Raw genomic sequence first — 22098 nt, forward strand, 5'->3', positions numbered from 1 at the left:
ACTCATGCTATATATACATATGTAGATGGTATCTGGATGCTTCTTTTTCTCTGACACTCCACCCTGAAGTTTGCACACTCAAAATACAGATTCACTTTATTGTCATTTTAATGCAGGTACATAAAAACGAGATACTGTGTCACGATGCAAAAACAATTTAAAAAGAACCAGTGCAGCAATTAAAAAGTCAAATTGTCAATTTGAGATAAATAAGTCAGTGCAGCATTAAGAAAATGAATAAATATTAAATATCAATAGTTAATAATAAAATACTAAAAACTAAAATAGTTCAGGTTGAAGAAGTAGTGCGCATAGTGGGGATAGACAGCCAGGAGATAGGGAACATGTTGTATTTAAATCCTCTGATATTTGCATTTACACAGAGAAACTGCTACTGGAAAGCTTGAATGAATCTTTATTGAATGTATTTCCATGATTAGACAACAGTTTATTGTATTTTTTGGAAGCTCCTGTTTCAGTTCATGTTGCTCAGTATTCATCCTTTTCAGCTGGGGAGAGAAACAGACAGGAGAGAGTTAAGTGTGTTATAATGTATACTTCTAGTATTAGAAGCCACTTCAACAGGATATGTTATAGGACAGTAAATTGAATATAGTCATACCATTATGTTAACCTAGGATGTTTGATACCAACCACACTTATAAAGCCTGTTGATTTTCAGTTTGTCAATATGGCTGGGAGTAGTTGCTTGGCCCAGCCTGATGTCTCTGTTGTTCTTAGCAACAATGGTTGGCTGTCCGTCCTCAGAGTAGGCATACCTGAAAATATAAATTAAAAAAAATGTTGTGCCAAACATTAATTCAGCTACAAGTTTGCAGAAAAAACAGTCATATTTGACACTATCATGGCTAGATCACAAATTGTACAGAAAAATGTATTTAATGTTATTCAAAAAGGCATTCAAGACAGACAATAGCCATTTTATAGGATTACAACTGAGTGATCTAAATCAAATTCATCCTACTTACGATCCAAAGTGCATGATGGAGCCATAGTCGTAAGGCAGATCCAGATTGTCGGTCTTGAATTTCTCAAAGTTCCTCAAACGATCTGGGCAATAAACAAATTACACATATTCAGAAGCAAACAAACCAATATTGTTTTTGTTGTTCTTAAACCATTTAACACACTTTTATAACCTTTTCAGATTTCCTCTAGAAGTAAAGTTTATTGTTATAAGTAAACTTAAACAGTTTGGCAGGGTTTCCCCGGCGCCTTTCCCCTTCCCTTCTGTTGCACATCACCTCTCCAAATGTTTGACCACATGATGGTGACATAGCTGTCCCGGTCAGCGCGGGACTGCTCGTGCACAAAGCCCAGAGCATGCATGAGCTCATGAGAAGTCACTCCAACTCGGACACAGTCAGGGGACTGCAGGGATATGGTCTGTTTTCCACCACGCGCACCAAGGTAGGACCAACACCTGGATCAATAAATACCGTTTCATAGAATTACAATTAATTTATAGAAGTGAGACTAGAGAAACAAAGTAAAGCTTCTGCAATAATCAGCTGGAACACTGTTTTAAAAATAAATATCCATATTTATTCCTTTCAATTCTATTCCACTGCTACTGCTATTCATTTTCTCTATATTTGAAAATACAGAATAATAAATAAAAACATAATATTGGCATTCCATTTTTCTTCATGCCAGCAAATCATCTTGCCAACAGAGGAGTCACTTTTTGAGGAGAATATACAGTTTTGGAATTAAATTCTTCAAACAGCAGCTCTCACCCTGACTTTGGCTGGATGTCGATGTAGTCTCGCTGGTGAGTCCGGGGAACAAACCGCACACAGGTACCTTTCTCTACATTCTCCATCCCTTTCTTTATCACTTTCCTCTCCAGTTCAGCTGTTTGAGGGTTTAGATAGAAGGGTCAAGGCACATACAAATTAGAAATAACAAAATGTGCTGTTGAAGAATATCAAAACTTTATTGTCCTGTGTTTATTTGCACCTAGAACATTAAAAAAAAAAAGCACTCACTGTACTCAGGTGAGACCCTGTATGCAACATAGACATGTCCATCCACTGACTTAGGCCACAGGCAGCTCCGTGCAAAGCAGACTTTTGAGCGCCTTCCGGATGAAACAGCAATGTCTCCCTCCCTCAGACTGGCGGTCCCATCTATGATCCGGGAAGCTAAGGCAGAAAGCAGGGGGAAAAAAATACTCATTCTAGTCAGAATGCCAGGATCTCATTTTTGTACTACATGTACTGTACACTGCACCACATTTTAAGGGAAATACAAGCATCTTACCTTGTAATTCATTAGCTTTAATGATATCATCCATTGCAGTCCCATCACTTTCCTCAGCACGATCATCTAAGAAATAAGAGGTGCAGTGAATGTAACTGTATCTTCTGTGGCAAAATCAATAGTCTAACAAATGGAAGCTGCAGTTACCTTGAAAGCTCCTGGGACTCCTTTTTGTGTTGATCGCAGATTTCTTAAAAAAGGAAAAAAAAAAAAAAAATAGACAAAGCAAATTGGTTGTAATTCTGCTGAATTCATAAAACAGCAGTCCCACTCCCATGCATACTCACCTGAGCGTGTATGGCCCAGATGCAGGTGGAAACAACCATGTACAACAGGATAATCCGCTCCATCGTTGTGAGTCAGGTATGTCCTCAGTGCTGCCATTACCTGTACTAACACTTAGCTTTATAGGCGTTCCCTATCACTGTCTTGGGAGAATACCCATGATTATCCCTGGTAAATTACATGGTTACTTTTATTTGTTTGTGAGTGAGTTTAATCCCCTAATTAGTTCATTTCTTTCATAAACAACAACTTGAACAGCAGGATAATGCAACGCCTCGCTGTCTGTAATAACAGCTCCAGTTCAATGACCAGCTCTCAAATAAATGGTTCAATGTTTAGAATAGGTTTAGAGCAATTTTGGGCTTTAGTGGACATACATCATTTGCCAGGAGTGCTGTTTTTCTTTCGAGCAAGCCTTGTCTGCACGATGCGTATATTCGCTATGGTATGGTGCAGCTTTCAGGAGGGACTATCTAACAGCCAAGCCGTTCAAAACATCAATTTGGTTTAGAGAGCGAAAAACACATTCGCCCGAACAGGGACTTGAACCCTGGACCCTCAGATTAAAAGTCTGATGCTCTACCGACTGAGCTATCCGGGCTCTGTAAGACGATGGTGGAAGTTGTGTCTATAAAGTATAAAACATACATAAAAAATACATAAAAATGAGAACCATGTGTATTTCAACAACACGCTTATTCTACAACCCAAACACCCTGAATATCTAATAATATAGTAACTTGTAGTAGACACAAGTGGAGTTCTGCTACAACCGGATTACCTGCAAGAGAAGCGCTTTTTCTGAACAGCTGACAGCCCAAGTTTCTGTCGTAAAGGTTTTTCCTCAGTGACAGTATGCAGTGTGACACACGGTATACAGTCAGGTATACCGTGCAAAGCCCAAAAACTGCACTGTCAGATTGTAAGGACGATGTGAAACTACACGATTCAGCTGAGAACTGCGCGTCCTCTTTCGGAAATCAAAGGAGCGATTTACAAGAAAGAGACGCCTCAGAAACCCCAGAAAGGCGTGAAGCTCGCAACCCTCAGACTTCAGAGGTTAAATGTCTACCAGAAGCCAGGGCTGGGGGGGAAACCCCATTTCTTGGCAAAGCTGTATTTTAAAATAACGGAATATGCTAATCCTTGTCTTTCTCGCTCTTCAGCAAAAGCTTTTGGTCCATGCGCGAGTCAGCAAAACAAAGTGAAATCGGAGAAAACTCAAGTGAAACGTTGTTTTCTTTTAATAGCATACTTTAACCCCGTCCATCATTTAACGATACCCCATATTATGTATTATCTTACACCCGAATAACAGTTGGTGTGTGATTTGTTGACGGGGTTTTAATTTGAGATGGGACAGGTAGTACACAAGCTAAGAATTATATTATATTATAAGCTAAGAAAATTCCCCGTGATAATTATATTTGCAAATATTTGCATTTAGCACTGTGATTATGGCTTCTGTTAAGGAAACTAATGCTCTCAAACATTTTCATTATCAGTGTATGCATTCACGGTGTTTGACCGGTCGTCTTGCTCATCAACTGACGTTTACCGTTACACATTACGCTCCGGTTTTCACTTTATTGACGCTTTCGGGCTTCCGTAGTAAATGCAGGAACTGTCGCGCAGCTTGGAAGACAGCTTTAAAAAGGTAATGTTACTGTAACTAAGGTGGGTTTAGTAGTTTTATGCGCCCGTAAACGAGCATTGCAATAAATAACGTTTTAAAGATGGAGACAGCAGCAGTCGTGTTATGCTAGTAGCTAGTATACCTGGCAGTAGTCGCTATTACACGTGTCGTTGGTAGTACATTGGTCACATAACAGCACGGGTGAAAGATATGATTAGGAGTATCGTTTGTGTGGTGTTTTCCAGCCCACGTCAGCACATAATAATAGCCCAAGTCAATGGTTAATAACCGACTGTAATGATTTTGGCCAGCTCCTAATAAAAGTGGAGCATGTTTCTGTGTGGTTTTGTGTCTCAGGACGTCATGAGCTAGTGGACCTCAGCGTGCGGACCATGACGTCTTGCGCAGAGCACCGGTCCGTCTTTGATTTCTGTGCCCACGACGAGGCAGTGCACGGACTGAGAGAGGTGACCACTGTCCAGCAGCAGTCTGGCCCCACCACGTCCACGTCAGAAGGTACGTACTGTAACGTAATGTCTGTGAGCAAGGCTGTATTTTTGATACCTGAACCCTGACCTCACATGTCGTCCACACAGGAGGAGAGGAGCTGCGGTCAGAGGATGGCAGGCAGCGGGAGAGCAGTCTTGTTAGAGAGGTGCCAGACAAGATGGTCTGCTCGGCTTGCAGATGCCCTTTTAATAATCGTGAGGAACAGGTAATTGATCACTCCAGGCTTAAAGAGCATCTCTCTTTAACCCACCATGTTTAAGGAGATTCTTGAGTGGAATTAACTTCAGTGCATTTTGTCCCGATCTCTCAGATGGAGCACTATAAACTTGACTGGCATCGGTTCAACTTGAGACAAAAGATTGCAGGACTACCGCCGGTCACAGTGGAGGAGTTTGAGAGGAAGACTGGAACAGGTGAGGGAACCAGAGTCCTACTTGTCTAATGTAGAAGTCAATGGGACACCCCGAAAATGTTTCTAAGTTTCCTAACAACTGACCAAATCCCTTGTACCCCTTCACAGGAGATGTGTCAAGTATCTCAGGCTCGGAGTCCGACTCGGGGGAAGAGGACTCGGATAGTGATTGGGGCGGAAAAGGCAGTGATGTCACCCGCACAGACACCGAGAGCTCAGCTGCGGACGATCCTGTCCCAAGCCGGCTCTCAAGCAAGGTGGTTTTCCAGAACCTAGAGGGACAGTATCTAGCTGTCTATCGCTGCATCCTCCAGGGCAAGGTGAGCCTGAACAGGAAAAGGCGCACAAGAGAAATTCCCAAATGATGCACTGAGGAATGTGCAGTCTCTATGTTAACAGATCCTTCAGCACTCAGGCTAATTTTATGTTCTGCCCTGATGATATTTCAGTCAGATGATGAGAGAGATGCGGTAGCCTCCCTCAGGACCATAAATAAGAAGACTGTGTGGGTCATTCTCATGACTGGCGGGGGGCATTTTGCTGGTGCTGTATTCCAAGGGTAAATGGTTGCCTCTTTTCATATTTGAAGATTCAGTATCTCAGATTATGCAATATGGCTGGAATTAGAAGCTTACTGTCAGCCTGACCTGTGTGCAGCTGTTCCCCAACTTGGTGCATTTACATTACAGAAAAGAAGTTGTTCAGCACAAGACTTTCCACCGATATACAGTGCGAGCGAAGCGAGGGGCGGCCCAAGGACTCAGAGATGCTCAGAACCACAGTCACGCACCTAAATCGGCTGGAGCTGCTCTGAGGCGATACAATGAGGCGGCACTAGTTAAGGCAAGATTAAACTAACCATTAAAGGTGCTGCAAGAGTGGCTGAATTACTTCTTCCTTTCTAATCATTTCAAGTTTGTTTACTGTGTCTGTAAGATGCAGCAGTGACAGTCAAGTTATTTCTGCAGGATATCCAGGAGCTTCTGGAGAACTGGGACGGATACTTGAAGGAGGCCTCTGCAATATTCCTGCGTGCCCCCAGCTACAATAAAACCATGTTTTTCGGCGGTCGGACAGCCCCTCTGGACAAAAAGGACCCCAGGATCCGCACACTTCCCTTTGCCACACGCAGGGCAACCTTTCGTGAGGTACAGAGAGTACATGAGGTACTCTCCACGGTTCATGCTTATGGTGAGTTGAGTCATATGCTTGAAATAATAATAATAATAACATGTATGCTTCTTGACGTAGAGCCAGCCTATCATGATTATACTATACTCAATGCTTTGGGGAAAATATTTTGATACAGGTAAAGACACAGATATCTCCACAATCTTCAGTCCTTCTAAGAAGGCATGGAAAAAAAAACCCAAAGCAACCGCACAAACAGACCCCAATCAAGAGAAGGGTGAGTTTTCAGTGATGTTTTAATTGATGTTACCGTTTCTTCCAAATAGTTTTCAAAAAAGGTACTGATCACGAGTATAGTTTTTTTTATTTCGACAGGCCCAAGTCTTTTCATTTCTTGGTGTGATTTTTGGCATAATGTTATGCGTCCTTTTATTTTTGCTATCAGCAGAAACAGATGAACACGATAGTTCGGATAAGGAGGAGGGTGGTGAGGCCCAGCTGGAGATGGTGGAGCTTACATTAGGAACACTGGACCTCCGGGAGTTTGAAATCCAACCCTCCAGACAGAGGAAGAGGAGGAGGAAGAAGAGGGAGGAAAGCAAAATTCAGAGTGATGGTATGTCCAGTGTGACTTTATAGGTGCTTATAGCTCATTGCTTTGCCCCAACATTATCAGCGCAAGTACTGCTTATGTGAAAGTTGTGCAACTTTCACAAAATACACCCCTCTGTCCCAGAACTGAATACCATGGGAACAGATGAGCAGGAAGAGAATGTGCTAGAGGCTACACCAACAGAAGATACTCCTCAAGAGAAACAAAGAAATAACAAGGCAAAGAGGCAGACACAGAGTAAGAAGAAACAACAGCTGGAAGGTGAGCCAGTGTTCTCTGTAAAGTTCCTGCTGTTGTGGCTGTTTCTCATTCTTTCGTAACACGCCTTCCTCTGTATCCCCTAAGCTTGAGAGCAAACATTGAAATTATTTTGCTTTAAATGACCGCAATAGAGGGAGCTGACCAGTCATGGGAGTATGGCCTGAGGGACGCTCTCTATACAGCCTGTAAGATCGGAGAAGTTGACACCCTGTGCAGACTCCTCCAGCTACCGGGGGAAAGTGCAGCGAGTCCAGAGAAGCAGGGGAGCGACACATTGTATGAGCAGCCACCCGATGCCCTCAGTCCTCTGACTCTCCTTAACAAGCCCATAGACTCGTCAGGGTTCACGCTGCTGCATGTCGCCTCAGCAGCTGGACAGAAAGCAGTAGTCAAGCTGCTGATGGATGCAGGAGCAGACCCAGCCTGCAGGTACGATAATCAGTAAAGGCTAGTGTAATAAGTGTGAAATAACAGTGGGATAAGTCACAGTAAGTGAAGCCTATACACAAACTTAATACAAATATCAAATTATTTTTTGTGTAATTCTGTCATAGGGATAATAAAGGCCAGACACCGTATATTGTCGCCCCTGAAAAAGACACCAGGAATGTCTTTCGTAGATATATGGGTGAAAATCCTGACAAATATGACTACAGTAAGGCACAGGTAAGCTGCTGCCCAACAGCACTTAGTTACATCTGTCACATAAAATGTGAGGTATGTGAGACTAACTAACTGCTAATGTATGGTTTTTGTGGCACTCAAGGTTCCTGGGCCATTAACTGCGGAGATTGAGTCCAAAAAGATGGAGAAGAAAAAGGCGCAAAAGGCCATGAGGAAACAGCGAGAGAAAGAGCAGAAGGAGGAGAAGAAGAAACAGGAGTTTGAGGCTGAAGAAAAGAAGAGGTTTGCATCACTCACTGATCGTGAAAAGGTGAGCTATTATGTGTCTTAGATAATATAAATATATATATATATATATATATATTTTAAATATTTTTAAATGACAGCTGTATTTGCTTGTTGATCAGAGAGCCTTGGCAGCAGAGAGGAGGTTAGCAGAACAGGCAGCAGCAACAGGAGTCAGCCTCACCAACGTCAAGTAAGACCCCATGAGCCACCCTGTGCTAGACTTAAGCTTGAGCCATTTTATAAATAAGCGGCTGCTTATTTAGACATTATGGCAATTCAACTGTAATACATTTGCTGAAATCTTGTTTGTGTATCACCAGGAGGTGCTGGATGTGTGGGGAGTCTCTGCTTGGCAAGATCCCGTTTCAGTACCTGGATTATTCATTCTGCACGCCCCGCTGTGTCCAAGCACATCGAAAAGCCAATGCTCCTGCTGCTAGGACCTAACACTCATGTAAATTAGACTTGTTAGAACGAAGCTACCTCATGGAAAATGCAAATGGTTTTGTTAAGCTTTGTTAAGAGTCTAATAGTATGGGTGAATCTTACCAGGACGCTGCCTTTTCTTTCCAGTCTTAGGATATTCTGAATGATCAACTTGTCAGAGAATTTCATTTTGGCAGCCTGAGTCAAAGCCAGCTGTTGTAATCTGAACACAGTGTTATGAGCCAAGAAATTAAAAGGTGGTATTAAAAAGCAAATGTATAATTTATTCACTGAATCTGCAATGATTAAAAAAGGAAAAACAAGGCAACTGTGATAAAGAATCAATAGGCACACTTTTTGGCTTTTTTCTGTGCAAGATGGTATGATTGGTGTTTGGCTGTGGAGAGCTGCATTAAAGGTTAAAATCAGTGCAAGCAATTGGCACTGGATGTCTTAAGTACTGATTAAAAAATGGCTATTTATGAAACACTGATTGTCAAAAACATGAGTGAGTGAGAATACTGATGCGACAGAAATAATATCGGACAGAGTTTTGTTACTCTGGGCAATCGCTTCACATGCCAGTTGGACTGTTAGGAGGCGGAGTGTTTCAGTCAACGCTGCTGGGATGACACATCACCTCTATCATACCCTGAACAGACCCGTATTCTCTGACAGTGACTGGAAGTGCGCTCTCATGGCTTTACAACAGGGCTGTCAAGCTGAGGCCGGTCCATGAAGAGAACCTGTAAATGTGCCGGGGCCTTCTCCAGCTCCAGCACTGTGATGTTGTTGGGCTGGCTGGTGCTGAGCAGGGGTCCCGGGACGTACAGAGTCTGTTGAGGGCCCCTGGCTGGCCAGTACCGACCCAGATTCACACCGTTGATCCACACCTGGCCCTGAGACAAAATCAGTCAGACCAAATGAGCGCCAGGGATGACACTCTTCCGCATCTTCCCTGGATTAATTAAGTTAGTATATACTGGAATGCAGCACGTGGGAAGATAAGCTACAGCAATTTTTCCCAAATAACAAAAAATATTAAGTGTTCACCTTTGTCCATTCAATGAGCTTGAGAAAGGTGTCCCAAGCCAGACCAATGGGCTGTAAGGTTCCTGTGTAGAAGACTGGCCCACTTGAAGGCTCTCTCTGAAGGCCGGGCAAGGGGTGCCGACTGTCTGAATGAGGCCATCTCCCAGCTATGGCTCCGTCAATGTCCAGAGGGTAGATCTCCCAGTCAGTCAGCACATATTTTCCCAGGATCAGGTTGCTCACGAGGCCCTGCGGCACACATCCCATTAATCAGCTGTGTGTATGCTGGTTCCATATGGGAGCACACATTTTGAGGGGTCATATATTTGTAACCAACTCTTTAATAGGCGCTGTCAACAGAACACATCCCATCTTAACCACTGCTGTCAGATGTGATCGTGTATCTCTGTGTGTGATATCCTCGATGGGATCAGACTTTGTTCCTTGCCTTGTAGTCGTTTATTTTGCTGCCAAAGTTGACCCTGCCCATGTTCTCCACCAGGATGTCCATGGTGTCTCCCTGCCGCCCAGTGACATTAATCACTAGTGTGGTGTCTCTCTCCAGTAGGCCCTGGTATTCCTGCTCACAGAGACACGCGCTTCGTCAAGAGTGAACATTCAAATTCAAAATAAGCCTCGCATTGCATGTATTTTTGAAAAATCACAACACAACTATATGAACGTGCACGCTTGGCCTTGTCCTTTTATGTTTAACTTCATATTTGTGTTTTCCCCAAACCTGGCGATCTGATTGGCCACAAAACAAAAGCTCATTGTGAACACCTACCCCATTGACGGACACATATGCACGGTCATGAACCCCATTCAGTGGAGAGATAAGTGGCGTGGGCTCTGAGAGGTCCCTGGGCAGCGTGGTCCGATACAGCATATATCCATAGTACTAAACACAATAGACATGACAGGTGACAGACACAACAGTCCAGAAGTTCTCCATGTTTCAAGAGGTTTATTGTCACTACAACAGTAGCGTTCCTGTCACTGCCTTCAGACTGGTGTCGTACCTGTTTCATCTGCTCAAATGTCAGAGGGTACTGGGATTTGACAGGCCCTTGGGGTGAGAGGATGTTCAATAGACTGCTGATGTTGCCAACCTGTAAAAGCATGTGAATGTATTTGATATTAATGTCAGTTGAAGCCCACCGTTGCCATCTTTATAACCACTGTGACAAAAGCATTTCTTGTCATTTTGGAAGAATATCAGTGAATGATAATACCTTGCTCAGGGTCACAAAGCCATAGCCAAATTTGGGAGTTGCTGGTGGCATGGGACCGGATGGAACATCTCTAAACTGTATAAATACAATAAATAAATTAACGATTTTAGCTTTATACCTTGAAAACAAGACATACAAATTTTACGGTTAGAACGATAACTTTCCACCCACAACAGCTGATACTGATACTTTTATAGAAATCATAATAGAAATGCAGATGCAAAACAGGTTCAGCTTTTAGGAGAGGTCTGTCTGATAATTATGTTTTGTAAATGAAAGACCATGTATGTTTAGTTCTGCAGCTGATTTGACTAATGACACTTCCCATAAATAAATAAGTAAATAAGCAAGTAAGTAAACAGTCTCAAAAATGCCAAATTGTGGCAATAAAAATACTTTTTTGATCAACGCTGACATTGCTTTGTAAAGCTTAATATTTGCCAATACTGAGTCGGCCAATATATCAGTCCAACCCTAACAACTGTGACTGGGACAAAACAGCCTTGGTGGGTGGCTGTGTAATCAGTGGTACCAGCTTAATGACATCTCTGATGGCCAGCAGCTTCTCTGTAGGGTCTCCTGCCTCAGTCAGCGGGGCGTTGTAATCATAACTCGTCACTACTGAGCGAAACCTGTTGTCATGATCAGCACCTGCAGGAGAAACAAGTACAGATAAAAAAGGGTTAGCAGTACAAATCTATCAGAAATTAAGTTTTAATCACAGTTTCAATCACTTGGAAATGGTCAAAATTTCAATGCTGCTAATGAAGCAAATCATGTGATCTTACCGTTCCAGTAGCCGAAGTTTGTGCCTCCCTCAAACATGTACCTGAGAAAACGGGGGGATAGACAGCATAAGGCGATCTGAAGATTTATTCTTCATTGTCCATCAGTGCTAGTAATAAAATGCAGATTCGTCTTTCACCTCTGAGGAGTTACTTCAGCTAATATCGGTGACTAGCAGGTCTTAAAGGAACAGTTCGCCCAAAATACAAATAAAGATACTTTTCAGCTTACTCCTGGTGCAGTCTATCTATCCAGATACAAACAATCCAGAAACAATTTGCTGGTGTAGGAAGTAGTTCCCAAAGAAAGTCTTCACCTCCAGTGGCATTGAGTTATGTTTGATTATTTGCATCATTATTTTTGGAAAGAGCTAATGCTGCTCAGGTTTTTACTTGTAAACTTTACCTTGTACTGGAGTGAAAGGGGACATGAGAGATAACCACAGACGGGAAAACTCACCAAGTAACACAGAAACTATCTGAATTGTAAGATTACACCAGGGGTAAAGTGGGAAAATATCTTGTTTGTATTTTGGTGAACTGTTCCTTTAACCAATCGTGTACCCAGAGGAAGAAACATTTCAGGGACAAGGGTTAGGGGGACATACATGTTGACGTTGGCCCCCATGGAGAGCATTTCTGCTAGCACTCTGCTGACCTTCTGAGTGTCAACCACGGCATGCTGATCTCCCCAGTGGTCCAACCAGCCGGTGTAGAACTCCGAGTTCACCTGCAACAACAGCGCAGCATGTAAAACACTTGTTTACACTCTGCTAGATGGATATTTACTGCATGTTAACAAAAAAGTGAATTCATGGACAACTAACCAGGGGGCCGTGAGGTTCAAACCTCCTCTGACGGTCGAAGGCTTTTGTTATATTGACATCTGGATGAAGAAATACATGCAAGAGCTTACGATATTGTTTGAGGCAACTTCTTTCTTAATAAACTCAGAAAACTACCCACTGGTGTGTCTTTCTCCTGACTGCATACAGTACCAACCTGTGCCAAAGTCAACAGTGGCATATAGTCCTTCCAGAGTCCCACATGACATCTCCTTGTCTGTGTTTCCATCAGTGGTGAACAGGACCGTGTCCTCGCCCAGGAAGAAGCGGAACAGTGTCCGCAGGTGACGCATGTAGTTGTAGTCACAAGCGTAGTAACTTCCATATTCATTCTCAACCTGTAGAGAAGGAAGATGATGATATAAAACCATAATGACATCGTAATTGTTCAAACAATTCTTGACGCCTACTTGATGCTCTACCTGGACACTAATGATGTTGCCCCCGTTGGTATAGAGCCAGGGCTTCACTTTGGGGAGGAGAACAGCCAGCCAGTTGCTGACTGCCTCCACATAATCTGAAGCAGAGGAAGACGAATCAGTGGCAAACTGAGTTGGAAAAATGACTACGACAAGACAAGGGAGGGTCGTCTTGAAATGATACCTGTGTCAGCTGAGCGAAGTAAGATGTTCGGCTTCTCAAGCAGCCACGCTGGCAAACCGCCCTGAGGAAGGAAGATAGATAATGCCTCTTCAGGTAATGTCAACAAGAAGTAGATTTATCAAAAGTGGGTCATTTTATCAAGTGCACAGCAGCAGCAGGAAGAGGAAGCAGATAGACGACAGAGTACAGTTGGAGATCACATTTCAGATTCGTCATAGATTTCATAATGAAACGTCTGAGAAGCAAACTAGGATGTCACATGACGATAAGGCAAAGTCTGCTGCTCAGTGGTGCTTGACACAAAAATATTTCTCCACTTCTCTCTTTTACCCGGCTAAACTGCTGTTTGTTTGTTTTTTTTCCAAAATAAAGGGTAAAATGTCTCACCATTTCCCACTCTGCACATATGTAAGGTCCTGGACGTAGGATGACAAGAAGGCCGGTATCATTAGCCAGGCTCAGGAAATGCTCCAAGTCTCGGTCCCCTGTGAAGTTGTGCACCCCATGTACTGCCTCATGATAGTTCCAGGGCACATATCTGTGTAGACAAAATAAAAAAGGCAAATGTAGAGGAAGGAAAGGTCAAGTGACAGAGAGGTATTCCTGTATCCTCCGGTGTTCAGCTTACATTTGGACTGCATTGAGCCCTGCCATGTACATCTTGGCGAGCCGATCCTTCCAGTAGTACCGAGGGATCCTGGAGTAGTGAATACTGCCAGAGATGTACTGGAAAGGCCTCCCATCTTTTAGGAAGCAGTTGTTCTTGTAGTCTATAGAGAATGATCTTTCCCCGCAGACCTGCAAGAAAGAAGTGGTATAATTAGTCTGAGTGACGTAACAGGTAGAGGTTTGTATTTTATCATCCTCGAGTGAAGCTGTAGTTGCTTTTAAGTCACTTATTTATCATCAATACAAGCAAATATTATGCTATAACATACTATATTACAATGCTATAGCCTGTGCATCTGTTCACTGTAACTGGCAGGGACTCAGGCCTGTTAGAAGCACTGGACATTAAAAAAAAAAAAAAAAAAAAAAGTTATCAGAGACATTGAGACATAATGTTGCACCCAGACCCGCGTGTGGGTGTGTTTTAACACTATTTTGCACCGGAAATAGTTAAAAGAACACAGGCTACAGCATATTTTACTGCCAAGACTTGACTAACTGGGATTCAGGGAGGATTTGACCTCGTCACCTTTTTGAAAACAAGGACAACAAACTCAAACACACATAAAAACTATAGCCTAAAACTACAAAAGTAACAATTCATTAGTCTTCATTTAGTGTCTTTCTTACCAAATATCCATTTACAGCTAAATAGGCAAGGTTCACGGCAACGAAGAACAAGAAATTCACAGCCATGTCCATACCTCCCTGTGAGGACAGACCGAAAAAAACTATAAGGAGTTCATGGTATGTTTTTGTAGCTGTAGCGCCAACATGCCTGCCCTGCTCTGCTCTGCTCTCAGAGGCTGGAAGCAGCAGCAGCAGGCGACCAGCTCACTTCAAATATCACCATCATGTGATGTTCACCTCGGCTATCTGCAGGGTCCTAAACTCCCCCACGTACCCAGACACTGTGGATCCGCAGAGATCAACTACCAATGAACTACACCGAATATTATAACCTTTTTCCAGTCCTTCTGTGTTGCCAGGTATTACATATTTAGCTGCCGCGTGCCATGAGAAACTTTGGAAAAGTTTAATTTATATTGGGGAGTGAAGAATAACCAGACATTTAATGGTCAAAATGTGTTGGCTATCCGACAGCAGATGGAAGTGTGCTTGCCTCAGTTTGAGACGTTTAATAATTAATTCATGAGAAAGTTAACCTCACTGAGTTTTTTTGCGTTTGTGTTTGCTATTTGGCCACCAGATGTCCCTTTTCACTCTGCAATTCCAAAAAAAAAAAAAAAAAAAAAAAAAAAAAAAAAAAAAAAAGATAATTAAAGTTAGACATCTCAACTAGTATATTTTTTTGTGTTATTTATTTATTATTTATTATTTATTTTATATTGTTTTTATTCTTGTAGTTGTAGTTATTAATTTTATATCAACTGTTTTGAACGCCTTATCTTATCTTTCAAAATATTTCTATTTTCTCTATACTGTGTTTTGCATCTTTTGTTTTCCTGTTTTAACCTAAAATTGATTTTACTTTCATTTTGTGTTGCTCCTGTTTGGCCTTTCTGTACCGCTTTCTGTTGTTATTTTGCTTTTTGAGTATTCTACTTTTGCTGTGTCTGGCAAAGCACTTTATAAAATCTATATTTAAAAAAAGGTGCAATATAAAGAAAGTTTATGATGATGATGATGATGATGATGGTAATGATGATGACGATTACTCTCCTGAAGTGGCTGAACACTTTAAAGCTAGAATAGAGTCTTAAACTGAAAATATGCGAGGTAGCTGCAGTCCAGATTTTGGATAGAATAAGATAATTCCTAAACTAAGAGTTGGATTAGTGTGAGGTTGCTTGTTCTCAACATGTGCACTAAAATAAATAAATAAATAAATAAAAGTATATGACTGTAAGGGCTGAAACAAACAAACAGGCCATATCATATAATGCTCTTACATCACAGACCCAACGGTGGCTGGAAACAATTTCTATTGTGCTTGGCATGGCAAGATAACAATGCAGCCAGTTCAGGAATGGTTTGCTTTATCACAGCTAGGACCCAGTTCTCTGTGTGTAAAATCTTTTCATGTTATGTGAATGATGATCATTTGTGAACCTCTAACGCTGTAAACATACAACATACTGTGCATTTGCTCATAACTACATTTAGGAAGTTTTAGGATTTCCAGATTTACCTTGGAAAATTGCCAGAACGCTAACAGACAGGCACCATTTTCTCATGAGATGGTGATTTGATTTAGACTTGCTCTAAGTATGATTAATGCTTTTCCAAATGCTCTCTTTTTAATGAGAAAAGACTGATAATGTCATAAAAGGACACTAGATGGCGCTTGAAAACCTTAATGAGAAACAAAGTGTGTCGGCAGGCTTCTCATAATTTATGGGCCCATCCAGCATGACAACCCATGAAAACTTTTAGTCCCTACACAACAGAGCAGAGCTGTGTTTTCTTTTTCAAAATGGCTGAGATATTGTTTCAAAGTTAGGGGCAAAAAATAAATACATGAAACTAAATTTACCACCTAATACTGAGAACCATGAATGATTACACCAAATACTCAAAATTATCTGGAAAAGGTTGGGTATAGAGAATCATCATGGACATGAACTCTGCCTCTACTGAGATGGACAGGTACATTTTTAATTTACAAATGAATAATGTTATTAGCAGCTCAAACATTAAGATATATTTTCTAGCCATTTTCTTAGGTTTTCACATGAAAACACAGTGACGTGTCACCTCACCTCTGTTAAAGTGGTGTGTTGAGCTGAAAGACGATTCCAGGGCACATTTGCTCCTGACCTGAGCATCGTTATGGTTACAGAGAGCCCTGAGTGGCAGTGATGGAGCTGATGTTGTGGTGTGTAATTGATCAACATGTAGGAATAGCAGTTTGTCTCTGTCTATCATGGAAAACACAAAGAGGTTAATCCTGGTAATGCAGGTTAATAATGCATTGCATTAGTGTGCTCAATTTTTCATCCTCTTCATGTGGCAACACACATACACACAGAAACACACTCACTTTTACAGTATGCTTTTGCTCTTTTTTTTTTTCTTTTTTTCCAGTCCAACCCTCCAATAGTAATGACTAGCTATAAGGTAATTTCATTTCCCGCACTGCCTCTCTGCCCATCAGTCTCCACTGTAAAAGGGGGGAGCGCTTAAAACTGCTAATGGCAGCTGATTCCAACTGCAGATAGGACAATTGCCCCGGCTCTCTGGCTCATTAGGCTACTGTCAGACACAGTTTATTGTCCTGGGAATGGGAAGAAGGACAACATGCATTGGGCTTGTAATTCTGTTATGAGTGTGATGGCACTGATAGCCTTTAATGAGAGCTCATCAATATCCCAGCTTTGTAGCCGGTGAGCTTGTGGAAAATTGGCGCTCAAACCACAAAGAAACCCAGACACTGGCTAATGCACTGAGGCTAGCACCACTTCTAACAAGAGTGGAGGTTTCAGGAAGTAAGTGCGACTAATATGAAGACCAGAGAGACTACTTTACTCTTATGACTTCAGCAGCAGACACTATCAGTTGTTCACACTTGAGTCTTCCCTTCATAATCCTCCTTGTCTCTTTATCCACCACTTTTGAGAATATTTGTTTCTGATCTTAAATGGCACAGTCAGCCTTTTCATTACTACATAAAGGTGGCGACTAGACCTGTTGTCAGTAATTAGAGGGGTCTGACCCTTATATGATGGGATACAGAAGAAAAAAGCCACTTAAGGGAGGGGTGTCATCTGAATGAGTCATCTCAGAGTCTGTTATTAGATTGAAACCCCTCATCCCACCCTTAAAAAAATCCTTTGTCGTCTCCAGTGGTAGCAAAAGCCCCTAGACGTTTGCTGTTGATTTGGTGGAGCATCCATTTAAATCACGAAGCAAGTGTATGTCTTTTATCAGTGAGGATGCCTTTACTTCTGTTATGTTAATATAGTCACAGTCGGTATAGCTGAGGGTAGCTTACAGAGAATGAAAGGAAAAAAAAAAACAGCCTAAAGCTCTGCGTCTTAAAAGGCTTACTGACTCAGCAGTGTTTCTTTGCTAAATCTGAACAAAAAAGGAAATGTTCATAGATCGGTAAAATACCTTCCCCTAAGGTGAAATCTAAATGCTGAGATGCTTGTGAGTCACACTGTTGAATCATATGGTGATGAGATAGTGCTGCAGAATGCCCCACAGGTCTCCATCGGCTCAGAGACAGACTCAGGGCACCACGGAGAATGTCAGCCCTCTCATTTCTTCGGGTTTGAATGGCCAGTGAGTCACAGTGAAGCTTACTAGGCTAGGGATAATACTGTGACTGGACTCTGAGAGGAAAATGCTCTGAGTGCTCAATCAGTTCTCAGAAACTAAACAATGCACAATAACAGCTCAGTGCCCAGTAATATGACAAAATGACCAGCATGATTACCAGAATCCTATGTATTTTGTGATTAATTTCATTGTGCGATTGTTTACATCCAGTAAATGTTTTGTTTCGTTTTGTTTTGCAGGTCACGTTAAGCATGTGAAAGTGAAAAACATGTACAGGAGTCACAGCTAGACAAGGCGCGCATTCTCTCTGTGGGAGCTCAGACGTATGGAGCTATAAAAACAAACAGGAAGCTTACAATCTGTGGGAGCATGGGAAGTGTGTGAGCTGGCCCTCTTGCTTCAGCCCTCAGGAAGGTACGGCATGTATCTGTGTCTACGGAGGACGAATGTTTGTGGTGAAATACGTTGTGAAATCCCACTGTTTGGAATCTGGCTCATTAAAATGGCATGGACCCAGGGAGGTCCATCATGGTTAATGGAGAGTCTTTAGCCATACCAGTCACTGTGATGAATGTCCCTCCTACATCCTTTTCTAGGAATATTTAGCTTTCACAATCATATTTATGAACTCGGATTAAATGTTAACACTATTTACCAAACAAAACTTGAGTTCAAACATAATCCTATACTTTTAATGCCAACTCTTTCAAATGTTTAGAGTTTATATGTGATAGCACCAATGGAAAGTTTGATACTCCTCTTCTGGAAATGCATGTAGAGCAGCAGTGGTGCTACATCAACATAAAAACAGTTGTAACTCAATTATTATGTACATGATATTTTATCAATGCCTGTACCCCTATCCACCTATCCATAAGTCAAATATGGAATCTGCCCATAAATGTTGACACTGGTGTGAGTAATGGTGGTAATTGGAGACATTGTGCCTCTGGTGTTCCAGGATCGGCCAAACAATTCAATATACATGGCACCAGGATCTGTCATTGCCCATATTTGCACATTATTGTGTTGCTGCCTGGAAGAGTGATCCAATATAGATTGAATCACCCCTGTTTGATAATATTGTTAGATGTTCCATTTAATCTCAATGTCCACTTTTTCTCTCCTCCTCTTGCCATCCATCTGACTGAAACAGGACTGATTCGATCAATTTGATCCCCTCTGCCTCCCGCCCTCTTTTCTTTGTTCCCTGGGTGTGTCCACGTCAGTGCTCCAGCGCTCCCTGGACACCGCAGCTCCCTTCCTGTGAAGTAAATGAGCAACACCCACATCAATTTCATTAGTGAAATTGACAATATGAACCATTACATCATGTTACCCACTTGAATGGATGGCCTCACTAATCACCTGCTGTGTGGCATGTATTCAAATAGAATAATTTACCTGATGCAGTGTGCTGGTCTCAGATAGTGGCCATGACCTCCTTATGCTTTTAGTGACAATATAGTTACAGACATGCTCATTTTAAAAACTGGCAACATCAGATGCAGGAAAACTTTCTATGCCAATGGTGGGAACGGAATGGCACTTGACCCCACGTGCTATTTCCTTAGCTGAATTTTTGAAAGGTGTGATTTAATCTTGAGTGTGTGGGCTTGGTCAGCGGATTGAGTTTGGCAAAGCTACCATTGCCTTTATTTATTAAGCAGAAATCAGAGCATACACAGAATATGTTCCTCAGGCAGTGATGGGTCAATGGTTGTGCTTGTTGTTGTCGGAGTTCAGGCGACACATGGATGGGGGCTCTTTACATAATCAAAGCATCTCCAGTTAAGTGATTATCATGGTCTGATTGTGAGGGAGGGCTCATGGCTGTGGAGAGACTAATCAAACTGTCGCTCCCAGTCAATGGGACCTCCATCACATGCGCTCAAGCCAGAACTAACCATTATATGACATGAGGCTATACAAGGGTCCTTCGCCCGACCTGAACGACCTTGCTTTAGGGCTTGTGTACGAATGGGAGGGTCAACACAGGCTCTTTGTCTCCATTAGCTCTCCAAATATGTAATGTCTCATGTCACACTCCAAGTTCAGACAGACTTTTGCATAATGGAGCCAGTAAATCAATATAACATGATTTCATGGCTGTTATTTTGTGCCTTGTCTGGGTCAGTCCTTCAAAAATGTATTCTTATAGCTTTCATACATTATATGCAGTGCCAGAAACTGTTTATGTCTGTTGGTTTCAGCCTCACTACATGTGGCTATAGAGGCCGTTCCTGGAGCCAGAGCTCTTGCCACAAATGGAGCACACGCTGTAAGAGCTGGATGTGGCTGGATGCGACGAGTGTGCAGCAGGCTGTTATGTGTGCTGACTCCAGGCTCTCCTTTTTATGGAACTTGAAATGCAACATTGAAGATGTTTTCCTAAGATAAGCCTACTCAGAATACAATCTTGTTCCCTGCTTGTTACACAAATATGGATATGCACTTTTTGTTCCATTGACTTTTCCCTTATAAATCTCTTGTCCTTGTCCTCTGTTGCTCTCAAAAAATCTTCCAGCCTCGTGTGATTTTTCACCCACATGATGAGAACGGGAGCAGCTGGTGGACTGGGTCATTGTTGAAGGCTGATAAGAGCCCTGCATTAAGAAAACATTTGTAAAAGAAATGAAATCAAATTACCCTTGATGAGCACACGCTTCTGAAACAGCTGTTTGGTTTCAGCTTCACGCAACTGAAATACACTGTATATTACTGAGCGTTCATCACGGTGCAGCCCTCATCCACTTCTTGAGGTTAAAACTCTTCAGATGTCATCAAGACTTGAAAATTATAACATTCATGTGCATAGAGGAAAGGCCAAACTCTGCACCAAGAGGTGGTCGGTTGACATAATGCTCAGCTGATCATCTTCTCAGTCTGCGGTATGCTGGATGTCTCCTTAGGCGTCACACTGGTATGCAGGGTCAGAGATCTGTTTTTCCAGCAGTAACTGAAAACCCCTAACACAAAAATAAACTGTGACATGTGCAGTCTCTCAAATTCTTTCCAGAAACTGATTGCATTAGGAACAAAGTATAATATTTGTTTCATGAGTGGGGATAAGGTCGCTGGTACGATGAAATCTGAAATATCTGGGGAGCAACAGTAACATTTTGTAGCAGTCATGGTTGGGATTCATTTGGGTTTTTTGATTCCACTTCTACAGCCAGCACTACAACCAAAACTGTCTGGTCCCCAGAGATGGAAGTAACTACTTACATTTACCGATGTTACTGCAATTGAGTAGCTTAGTTTTGGTGTACTTGTACTGTTTTGAGTATTTGTTAAAGTCAATAATTTTACTTTGACTCAAGTACAAATGATACAAATGATGAGATTGTGGAAAGTTTCACAATGAATGCTCAGTCAGCAAAGATGAGAGGAGGAATTTGCCTCTGTTTTGTTGGTGCTACTTTTGGTTGTTTCCAAATTTTCCAGTAAAAGGTCCACAATGAAAATCTGCAGATGGTTGATGGAAGTGAGGACCAGTGGGACTCAACTGGTAAAAAATATGGAGGAAGTGTGTGGGAAATGATATCAGTGAATTAGCTAGACTCAATCACCATGTTATGTGCGTATACCACATTTGTTTGTTGAGTCTACATGGTCCTCACTTCAGTCGACCCTCAGCAGTTTTGCAGAATGCCCCTTTAAAGGGACCTAGTTTGAATCGTGTACTCTCATGCTTTTAAAACTGCACTGAAAAGATCACAACTAACACAGTTACTGTTTTGAAAAAGTAACCCAAGAACTTTTACTCAGAATACATTGTAATGATCCATTTTTTTAAATTTTTTTTTTTACTTTGACTTCAGTTGATGTTTTACAGCAGCGCTTCTACTTAAGTAAAATACCAGCAAAGTAACAATATTTCTTCTTAAGTAGCAATTTGCAGTACTCTTTCCATAGTTTTGGTCAGTGTTGGCTGCACTATGTACAACTCTGTACATGTTTACTTTATTATTCACCATTTAAGCATTAATTAATGTAATGAATGATTATTAATTACATGATGAAATATAATTCTTGGTCACACTGAGTCTGGCACTATAAGTAGTAGCATGAAATTAGGATAAAACCTCTGTACATTGTCATTTTCTTAGAGAGTGGCACCAGTTTTCCTGCTGCGGTGACCCCTGACTCATGCTGAATGTAGAGAGCAGACTTGAAAGGCATTGCTTACAGTATACCTACACAGCTGCT

General features: G+C 41.8%; 3 protein-coding genes and 1 non-coding gene across 5 annotated transcripts; 1 reads left to right on the forward strand and 3 right to left on the reverse strand.

Annotated features, from left to right (window-relative positions):
• Positions 1 to 398: 398 nt before the first annotated feature.
• Positions 399 to 2644, reverse strand: hce2l2 (high choriolytic enzyme 2-like 2). The gene is made up of 9 exons (XM_030080682.1): positions 2574 to 2644; positions 2434 to 2476; positions 2287 to 2352; positions 2013 to 2168; positions 1761 to 1878; positions 1266 to 1444; positions 990 to 1071; positions 655 to 779; positions 399 to 509 (listed from the first exon to the last, which is right to left on the reverse strand). Exons 1-9 carry the CDS (start codon positions 2634 to 2636, stop codon positions 490 to 492), a joined length of 852 nt encoding a protein of 283 aa, XP_029936542.1. The 5' UTR covers positions 2637 to 2644; the 3' UTR covers positions 399 to 489.
• Positions 2645 to 3099: 455 nt separating this feature from the next.
• Positions 3100 to 3172, reverse strand: trnak-uuu (transfer RNA lysine (anticodon UUU)). Its single transcript has one exon. It is a non-coding gene; the product is annotated as a tRNA-Lys (tRNA).
• A 983-nt stretch (positions 3173 to 4155) lies between these two features.
• ankzf1 (ankyrin repeat and zinc finger peptidyl tRNA hydrolase 1) lies at positions 4156 to 8959 on the forward strand. Of its 2 annotated transcripts, none has more exons than XM_030081180.1 (16): positions 4156 to 4228; positions 4565 to 4723; positions 4804 to 4922; positions 5028 to 5130; positions 5238 to 5449; positions 5579 to 5688; positions 5819 to 5972; positions 6098 to 6320; positions 6439 to 6537; positions 6706 to 6876; positions 6997 to 7134; positions 7266 to 7563; positions 7689 to 7800; positions 7901 to 8068; positions 8166 to 8236; positions 8367 to 8959. In XM_030081180.1, the coding sequence occupies exons 2-16, from the start codon at positions 4600 to 4602 to the stop codon at positions 8491 to 8493; spliced, it is 2229 nt and encodes a 742-aa protein (XP_029937040.1). In that variant the 5' UTR covers positions 4156 to 4228; positions 4565 to 4599; the 3' UTR covers positions 8494 to 8959. The 2 variants fall into 2 exon arrangements, with proteins under 2 accessions (XP_029937040.1, XP_029937041.1); XM_030081181.1 differs by having other exon boundaries at positions 6709 to 6876.
• glb1l (galactosidase, beta 1-like) lies at positions 8734 to 14432 on the reverse strand. The gene is made up of 16 exons (XM_030081182.1): positions 14272 to 14432; positions 13601 to 13770; positions 13360 to 13510; positions 12973 to 13033; positions 12792 to 12886; positions 12527 to 12707; positions 12352 to 12410; positions 12133 to 12254; positions 11528 to 11568; positions 11272 to 11390; positions 10740 to 10814; positions 10527 to 10616; positions 10292 to 10405; positions 9953 to 10084; positions 9526 to 9753; positions 8734 to 9371 (listed from the first exon to the last, which is right to left on the reverse strand). The coding sequence occupies exons 1-16, from the start codon at positions 14341 to 14343 to the stop codon at positions 9168 to 9170; spliced, it is 1914 nt and encodes a 637-aa protein (XP_029937042.1). The 5' UTR covers positions 14344 to 14432; the 3' UTR covers positions 8734 to 9167.
• Between the last annotated feature and the right edge of the window lie 7666 nt (positions 14433 to 22098).

The sequence above is a fragment of the Myripristis murdjan genome, chromosome 21 (genome assembly GCF_902150065.1).
Source record: "Myripristis murdjan chromosome 21, fMyrMur1.1, whole genome shotgun sequence".
In the NCBI taxonomy this organism is placed as follows: Eukaryota; Metazoa; Chordata; class Actinopteri; order Holocentriformes; family Holocentridae; genus Myripristis; species Myripristis murdjan.

Excerpts from the sequence above, each read along its gene's own strand:
- glb1l (XM_030081182.1), bottom strand. The coding sequence starts at position 14,343 with ATGGACATGGCTGTGAATTTCTTGTTCTTCGTTGCCGTGAACCTTGCC. Across the intron at positions 11,569-12,132 it reads ATGGGGGCCAACGTCAACAT|GTACATGTTTGAGGGAGGCA; the intron begins GTATGTCCCCCT and ends CCGTTTTCTCAG. Across the intron at positions 10,815-11,271 it reads TCAGAGATGTCATTAAGCTG|TTTAGAGATGTTCCATCCGG; the intron begins GTACCACTGATT and ends GTATTTATACAG.
- ankzf1 (XM_030081180.1), top strand. The coding sequence starts at position 4,600 with ATGACGTCTTGCGCAGAGCACCGGTCCGTCTTTGATTTCTGTGCCCAC. Across the intron at positions 8,069-8,165 it reads CACTCACTGATCGTGAAAAG|AGAGCCTTGGCAGCAGAGAG; the intron begins GTGAGCTATTAT and ends CTTGTTGATCAG. Across the intron at positions 8,237-8,366 it reads GTCAGCCTCACCAACGTCAA|GAGGTGCTGGATGTGTGGGG; the intron begins GTAAGACCCCAT and ends GTGTATCACCAG.
- hce2l2 (XM_030080682.1), bottom strand. The coding sequence starts at position 2,636 with ATGGAGCGGATTATCCTGTTGTACATGGTTGTTTCCACCTGCATCTGG. Across the intron at positions 1,879-2,012 it reads CAGGGTCTCACCTGAGTACA|CTGAACTGGAGAGGAAAGTG; the intron begins GTGAGTGCTTTT and ends ACCCTCAAACAG. Across the intron at positions 1,072-1,265 it reads GTGGTCAAACATTTGGAGAG|ATCGTTTGAGGAACTTTGAG; the intron begins GTGATGTGCAAC and ends TTTATTGCCCAG.